Source organism: Capsicum annuum, chromosome 6 (genome assembly GCF_002878395.1).
Source record: "Capsicum annuum cultivar UCD-10X-F1 chromosome 6, UCD10Xv1.1, whole genome shotgun sequence".
Taxonomy (NCBI): Eukaryota; Viridiplantae; Streptophyta; class Magnoliopsida; order Solanales; family Solanaceae; genus Capsicum; species Capsicum annuum.
In genome coordinates, this window is record NC_061116.1 from 227,750,831 (window position 1) to 227,759,760 (window position 8,930).

The 8,930-nt window shown below is 31.1% G+C and overlaps 1 protein-coding gene across 1 annotated transcript; it reads right to left on the bottom strand.

Annotated features, from left to right (window-relative positions):
- Positions 1-221: 221 nt before the first annotated feature.
- On the bottom strand, positions 222-3,723 carry LOC107875302 (protein LIGHT-DEPENDENT SHORT HYPOCOTYLS 4). The gene is made up of 3 exons (XM_016721964.2): positions 2,992-3,723; positions 2,221-2,509; positions 222-614 (listed from the first exon to the last, which is right to left on the bottom strand). The coding sequence occupies exons 1-3, from the start codon at positions 3,271-3,273 to the stop codon at positions 586-588; spliced, it is 600 nt and encodes a 199-aa protein (XP_016577450.1). The 5' UTR covers positions 3,274-3,723; the 3' UTR covers positions 222-585.
- Between the last annotated feature and the right edge of the window lie 5,207 nt (positions 3,724-8,930).

Below are 8,930 nucleotides of genomic sequence, written 5' to 3' on the forward strand. Positions count from 1 at the left end.
GGAAGTAAGAAATATACCATCAATAAATATTTCATAAGAAATTAAAATACTATTTTAGTACTCCGTCAATTCATCAACAATTGTTCATTATCGACTTGACATACAAATTAAGAAATAGTTAAAGACAGAATAATTTTACCATAACCCTTTAATGCTTTGAGAAATATAAAGCCTGTACCCTATCATCATTTTAAGAAAAGCTTGTGAACATTCATTAGGTCTTGTAAGTTAATTAGTTTCTTTCATAAAGCTTTAAGCATAGAATTTAAGTCGATATATATACATACTGACCTGTATAGCAGAAAAGAAATAATATCCAAGTGAAAGGTAATGTAACAAGGACTCTAAAGCAATTTAAGACATAATTAATTACGTAGTTGCACTTGCATGCTCTCCTGCTTAATTAATCTGGACTAAAGCATATATAGGATAAAACTAAAAGTGAAAAGACTAATAGCACCGTGCAAGTTGAGCTATATATAGCGATTTAATTCGTTAGAATTTCTGACTTCGTCACTGATCACTGCTTGGACCTCAAGTTTGTCCCGTGGTTTTTGCGCGACGTAAAGGTAATTGATGATCAAGTCATAACCCAAATTGCAGTGCACTTTTACCTTTGAGAAGATGAAGAAGAAAAAAAAAAAAATTTAAGCAGACGATACTGAATTGAATATGTAAAATATATATACTGTAAAAAAAAAGTTAGGTATTATGGATGATGATGACTAGTAGTAACTTTTGCCATCTATTTAATTGCTTTAATTATTCTAAGACCTTTAGCAGAACACTTGTCTAAAAATTTGGTTAGCTTCACAGTTAAATAATTCATTGATACTTTCTCAAAGGAGTTGGAGTCGGCTAAATTTATACTTAGCTAGTTCATTAATTTTCCAAATACTCTAGTGCAACTCCAACTTATATATATTCTGGTGTATTTTCTTGCAAGTTGTTTCATATATACCCCTACACTACTAAATAAATTTAAAAGATTATAGTATGAGTGTCAATCATAATTCATAAGCTAAATTAAATATGCAACATTAACAATTTTCGTTATGACGAAGCCTTTATCACATATAGGGGTCGTTTGGTAGAGTGTATTGAAATTTTAATGCATGCATTAGTTTAATGTGTATTAGAAGCACCTTGTTTGGTATATCTTTTTACCTTATGTATAACTAATGCAAGCACTCTATTGTGTATTGAAGTGTGTATTATTAATACCTCAAAATCCATGGCATTAATAATGCAATGGATCTAATGCATGCTTTAACATGCTTAAAGACCCTATTACCCCTCAAAAGAATTTCCGCATCCTTTCCAACATATATATTGAGGGTATTATATAAAAAAAAAAAAAAAATTTAAAAATTATGTAATTCATGTATTTTTAATACATCGAATCAAACACTGCATAAGAAAAATACAAGCATAACTAACACAAACATTACTAATACAAGCATTAGTAATATACCATATTTTGCACTATTCTTATACACTCTACCAAACGACCCCTTAATGAGTGAAGAGCAGAAGATAAAATTAAAGCCACAAAGAAATACAAGTATATGAATTTCACACTTTTCCACTAACTTTTCTTCTGGAAGATAGTAAATTGAAGTGTGATTAATTTTTAGAAACTTAAAAGATAAACACATTTAAGTTATGAATCCACCACTATTCATGTATATATATATATATATACCATATTAACATCCAAAAAGAAACTAGCAACATCACGTATTCTCTCCGGTTCAGTTTATACAACATTGTTTCCTTATTAGACTATTCCAAAAGAGAATATAATGATGTATTTGTATACTTACAAAACCTACAAGCACAAATATTCTTTCATGTTTAAAATCTCGAGTTTTAAAAGTTTCCTATCTTTTAACTTAAAGTCTTAAACTTGGTGGTAAGACGAACCATCCCAACAAAATTTTAGACAAATGGAGTAGTATTATCAATGAAGAAAGTAACATGTCATTGATCAGTTTCAGCATTGATCGATGGCATCGTACGTCCTACTATACTCTATACAAGTCACACTAGCTAGTACGTATATGAACAACAACAGTAACTAACAATACTTTTGCAAAAATCTATTTGTGCTACAAATATCACTAACCACCCTTTTTGCACTTACTAACAAAATTTATATTCTTATAAACGCGACAAATGCTCTTAAGAGCGTATATAAATAAAGTTAAGATGGATCACCTGATGGTGGTGACAGCAGTTGTTGCGGTGGTGGTGGAAGAGGAGGAGGGAGCTTCCGTTTTTTCTTCTTCTCATAACTAACTCCCCTCGCTTTGGATTGCAAATCGCGAACCTCACGAAGGTAAAGCCTAACCGCCCTTGCACCAAAAGGGTTCGTTTCAGGCTTTCCTCCATTTTCTTCAAAAGCTGCTCTAAGTCGTCCTACCAGTGCATCAAGGCTCCCCCAAGCTTGCTTAAGTGGGCACGCACACGGTGCTGGTGGATTCGGATGCCCATAAAATGGACACATCTGTAAAAAAAGAAAAAAAAAAAATCATAATCGGGGAAAAAATAATATTTGACCTATATATAGAGAAAGAATATATAATTTTTCAATAAGTGATACTCAACTGCTCCGCCCTTGATCTACAACATTCTTTTGTACTTCATCTATCTCAATTTATGAGTTAGTCGAAATTTCTAAACTTTGACCATAAATTCAGACACAAAGCTTTAAACTTTTTATGAAATAAAATTCATATTTGAAAACTAAGTACTAAGAAGTACCAAATGACAATAATAACTACTTGAAATATTAGAAGCCATATAAAGAAATTTCGATCAAAAAAAAAATTGGTTGGCTCTCGATTTTAGCTGTGCCACATAAATTGAGACAAAAAGGAGTACAAACTATAGGATCAACATGGTCAGATGAGTTCATACAGTGATAATTGAACTCATAGTCAAAGATATAACAGAAGTTACTGAGTTCTCGAGAGAATATAATCCTACCGGAGTGTGAACTTTAGTCTTGCCAAATTGATCAAGGTAACGAAGGAATTCAAGGACATGAGCACCACTGCATCTAGAGAGTGCCAATGGAGGCCTGTGATTTTTCAAGTACTGACCAAACGTGTTCCAATCTCTTCTTTTCTGATTTTCGTATCTGCTACTTGAGCTAGATGATGATGCAGCTGCAGATGAACAAGCTAAAATCTCTATATTGCTACTGATAGTACTGTTGTTATTACTAACTGTCTCGATGTTGATTTTCTCGTGGTGATTCGAAGCCATAAAAGTGTTTTTATAAGGATCTGATGTTTATCTTCGTAGTTCTAGATGGATCGCTTTTATTGATTTTGTTACTGTTCATATCGTTATATGTAACAAAATCATATTTCGTAGAAAAAAAGGAAAGTGAAGAGATTGATGGGAGTGAGAAGGCTAGTATATATAGTATATCTCTTTCTATTTCAAATCTATGTGTGTCGGTGTTGAATTGTATATGGAGTTTTTTTTTTTTTTTTTCTTTGTTTGCTTGAACAATATTAAGAAAGTTTTGTTTTTTTCTGAAAAGATGATCAATAATTGGTACTTTCTTTTGTTAATATTGGGGAAGCAAAGTATTTTTGGAATTTATTGGGTAGAGAAAGGAGAGCTAGCAGAGAGGGGAGAAGCACTGTTTGTTTAGGGTTTATATGGAAAAAATGAAATGGAGGTAGATACTATAGAATAAAATAATGTGATGTAAATATGGAGTAGATTTGGCTTTTTCATGACCAATTTGACAAAAATGCCCTCCCACCAATAAGTACTACTGTATATTTTTGGTTGACAATTCAGGACTAGAAGGAGTAATTAATAGGACTTACTTTTTGTGTGTGTGGTTAATTTACCGATATAACTGATCCAAATTCGCACGCGTTAAATAAAAAACACAGACAGAGTACGTGATTAGAAATTGTGGTAATAAGATGAATATAATCGCTTTGATAACAATAGGGAGTATTTTCTCTTCAATAATGACCTAATAGGCTTATGAATATCAGGTAAATTTGATTAATCGAATCATCAAGCATCTGTCAAACACTTGAATAAGAAACTTCTTTATTTTCAAGATTCCCAATAAGAATTTCTTTAGGTCGAACAAAAACTTTAATAAGTTCAAGCTTTAGAAATAATGAATCGTTGGATTGAAATCGTTTACGTATCCATTAGGTGGGCTTATCAAGCGTGAATTCTAATGGATTAGTTAGTTGGTTCAGTAAATATTGAATATCGAATGATGGTTGAAGAATTTTTTAATTTTTTAAAAAAAGAATGATATATACCATCTTAACTATTAGTAACATGATAATTCTTCAAAAATACAGCGGAATTGTTTGTAAAATAAAAATATATACTGTTCTAGACTGATATTTTCACAGATTGCTTTCCTTTGTGTAGTCCAAAATAAAGACAATACAACATAATATTTTAATGTGATAGTACAAAAATTAAAAAGATATGTTTTTTTCTAAAACATAAGTATTCCGTCTAATTAGCTGGAGAGAGGAGGGAGTTAGTATACTCAAGAAAGAATTATCTAATTAATTTTCGGTCTCAAATTATTTATTATGATTTCTAATAAAGTTATCTCAAAAAAATTGACCTTTGAAAAGTTGAAGACAAAATTATTAAAGCTCTTAACTACAATTTTCTTAAAGATACTATCGACGAATAACGTAATTACCATATCTGAATTCACGCCGAACGAGTCATGCACTTTTACAACTTCACGCTGCGTACATACGGCCCATCACCTAATTTGGTCTTCTTATATTTTTCCCTTACCTATTTTCCACCTATCACATAATTCCAAGTCAAGTCCACAAAAATTAAACCCTACCCACACTCAACTCATATGATGGTAAATTTAAATTTTATGAGTGTGATTTTAAAGTTTTTAATATTAAAATATCATGGTAAAAATATATTGAAAGTAAAAATTATTTATTTGACTGAAACAAAAGCAAAGAAAACCACAATCATTTGTGGAGTGAGACAAAACCAATTGAAACGTTCAGTAAATAAGTAGTTAATTAGATGATTGTATTCGAAACTTTCCATTTAAAAGAGAAAAAACAACGAGGAAATACGTTTAAGGAAGCGAGTTTATATTGATCCCCTTCTCCACAAAAATTAAACCCTACCACACTCAACTCATATTATGGTAAATTTATATATACTAGTTTAATCGTACGTGTAATGTTTGATTATTTAAAATTAAATAATTTTATCGATTGCAGAGATATTTAATGAAGTGTAAAAAGTTTAAATTACTTTTCAAAGATCCTTCACACTTTAATATAATAATGTAAACATAAACATATATTTTAGTGTAAGCATATATATATTTTACCATCATAAGTTTCAAATTATAAATAGAATTGTACAAAATTCTTTTTTATATAAATTAAAATTCTAACTGATTTAAAAATGTTAAATATTATAATCTATTACCAACTTTTATTTTTTCACAAGCAACTTAATTGTCCAAAACTCACCGCAATATATCAACCAAAAGCTTGTAAAGACAAAAACAAAAATCAAAAGCTATAACAATTTTTATTTTTTCTAAGAGAAACATTTATTACTAAAAAAAATAAATAACTACCAAATTTGTAATACTAATGTTATAAATAATTTAATTGACTTTAATAACGATGTAGTCAATGTATAAGTTCTTTTATGATATATATAATTCAAATAAGGAAATGTTTAAGGACCAAATTTAATTGAATTCAAATAAGAAAAGATTTTATCATAAATATATTTTATTAATTTTTAACTCTTAAATATTAAAAAAAAAAAGTGAAAAGACGATTTTGTCTAAAACAAATACTTTTAATGAAGGGTAAAAAGTTCAAACAATATTTCTAAGGCCCTTCACACTTTTAATATATTATAGATTATAGATATAGATATAGATATAGATTATAGATAGATTATATATATATATATATATATATATATATATATATATATAAAACAAGAATATACAAAATATGTGTACATACTTATAAAAAGCCGACGTTTGGTTTGGTTTAGTTAGGTTTGGTTTTAAATTTAAAAAAATCGATGCTATTTGGTTTGGTTATGTTTTTACTTTTAAAAAAATGTGAAAATAACCAAACCGAACCAATAAATTTTATATAGATATTATAATTATTTATATATAATTTATAAATAAAATATAAATATTTATTAAATTTAATTTAAAACTAAATTTTAATCTATGTCTAGCACAACCAATACTTTAGCCCAATTGCCCAAAGCCCCAAACTCAAGCCCAACTCTACCTAGTATTACTAATAAGTTAATCCTACGGTCCCTACCTCACTTTTTCTACTTCAGCTTTTCACAATATGAACTACCATGGTCCCTGGTTCAAATGATAGTTTTATGTCTCCTTGTTTATTCAATTGTTTCCCTATACGATTAGCTCACCTAGCTAGTCTTTAAAGTAAATATATAACTCAAATTTGCCCAACACTGTCTCTTCTTGCAGTACACTGCAACATAATACAAAGCTCTATTTTACAATGTACATGTATGTGTTTGTATGTTGTTGGATAATCTTAGTGCCTACAATACAAAGTTGGTGCTTTTCATTTCAATGTTGGTTTTGTTTAATGTGTTTGTTCTGATTTTTAAGAGTTTATAGTGTCATTTGTCTATCACTGTACAAATATTTCATGAGAAATTGTTCAATGTGATACTATTTTCGATGGGTTAAAAAAAGAAGTTTATTATAGAGATGGTTGAAGTGGGCTAGTCAATAACCGAAAAAACCGAACCAAACCGACGGTTATTTTCTTTTTGTGGTTTGGTTTGGTTTTAGAAATTCAAAAACCGACTAAATTGATTTTGATTATGATTTCAACCACTAACCGATCCAACCCGACCCATGAACACCCCCTAGTCACAATATCGCCTGAAAATTTTAAAAAAAAAATGCGAATGAGAATAACAAAAGATATATATTTTTGTGATTTTTGACGTTAAAAATATTTAATTATATTTAAGAAAAAATGGTCAAAAGCCCCCCCACCCACCCCCACCCCAACCTTTACCCCAAATTCTAACCATATAACTATACTTTGCGGGGGTCCTATGACCCCCCTGAACTATTTAAAAATAAAATTATTACCCCCAAACGCTGACATGGCAAGAGAGTGTGTAAAGAGAGTGAGAACGAAATTTTTTTAATAAAAAAATATTTTTAATATTTCTTTATTTATTTTCTTTGTTCATTTTTAATTATTCTTTTTATTTATTCATGTTCTTTCTTCTTCTTCTTCTTCTTTCTCACAAACAATGACATCCAAGAACTCAAAAAATGACATCCAAGAACTCATCAATGGCATTCAAAAACTTTTAAAGTGGGTATGTTCGTATTATCATCCTGAACATTTTGATGTTGACTTTGCCTTATTACACTCACCGAAACCTCATCGCTAGAATCTGCAGCTTCGGCTGGAGCTTCAATTTTCACTCAACTGATCAGAATTTTTGCGAGTAGGGGCGCTAAGAACTCCCATTTGAAACCCCATAGCTGCATCGTGACCAATTTGTACCACAGTAGTTCGATTTTGCATTTAATTTTTTTGGATTTGTCGCGATTTTGGCTAAATCGCCGATTTGGGGATTTTGATTTTGGTCACTAAAAGTGTTTAATTTTACATTCATAGTTGGAACTTGATCATTCACAATAATTCCATCACTTAGAATTATTTGAACAACACTCGAATTCACAAAAGCAATAAAATCATTGTCACGCCCCAAAATCCCATCGGGCCGGACTGGCACCCAAAGCCGAGAAGGCCCGGGAGAACCCGTTCAAATACCTGTACTTTCACTTACATGTCACCAAAAATTTGGACAGCACTTCGTTGCATATAGAAGGGTCTAATTACCTGTATCAGCACAACACGCACAAATATAAATATATATAATACTTGGCCGTCAGGGCCACCACATATACAAATATAACATCACTATATAAACTTCTATGACTTTACCCTTCCTTATGTCTACAAAGCCTCTAGGATATACATGACATAACTAGGGTCGGGACAAACCCCCGCCCACACATGACTCCTGTACAATAACAAAACATAAGGGACCGACTCGGAAAGCTCCGAAGCAAACTGGAGCTCACCAACAATAGTTGTATGACCTGACTCCTATTTATGCTGTGAATGAGCTGAAGCACCTGTGCCTGCAGCATGAAATGCAGGTCCCCCGTGAGGGACGTCAGTACGAAATATGTATTGAGTATGTAAAGCTGTAAATAATCATATGTGGTATGGGGGATCAAGAAAATCAGACGCAAGTGAATAAATCATAATAGAAGTGAACCACACTTCATAAACACTTTTTGGATCATGTACATTATCTTATCATTAATCTGAATTGGGTTCTTGAATTCAAACACATTTGTGGAACGGTATACATTCGTTCATTTCATTCTTTACAATTATCATTCGCCATTACCTCATTCTCCCGAACCTCCAACCACCTAACAATAATCAATACTGTACCGTACTGTGACCATTAGGCTGCCCCCAGTACATATCAACTGTAATCATATCAAATATCGGGATCGGCCCATGCTAGGTTTAAGCCCCTGAGCTACCACCCACACGTATATCAAGTAACACACATAAGAGATCTTTCCAATAACTTAGTTCAAAAGCTTTTGAGATTATTACATTAGTGTTCATGCCAATATAGTACCTTTGGAATAATGATACATCAATAGGAACCAAGTAATAGACTTTCTATACAATAACGATGTAATAAAGACTCATTGGTACATCAACAATGTGTTTCGGAATCATCAATATCACAACAATGAAATAGGAGCCTTTCGGTATATCAATGAAACATTTTGACACTTTATAGAA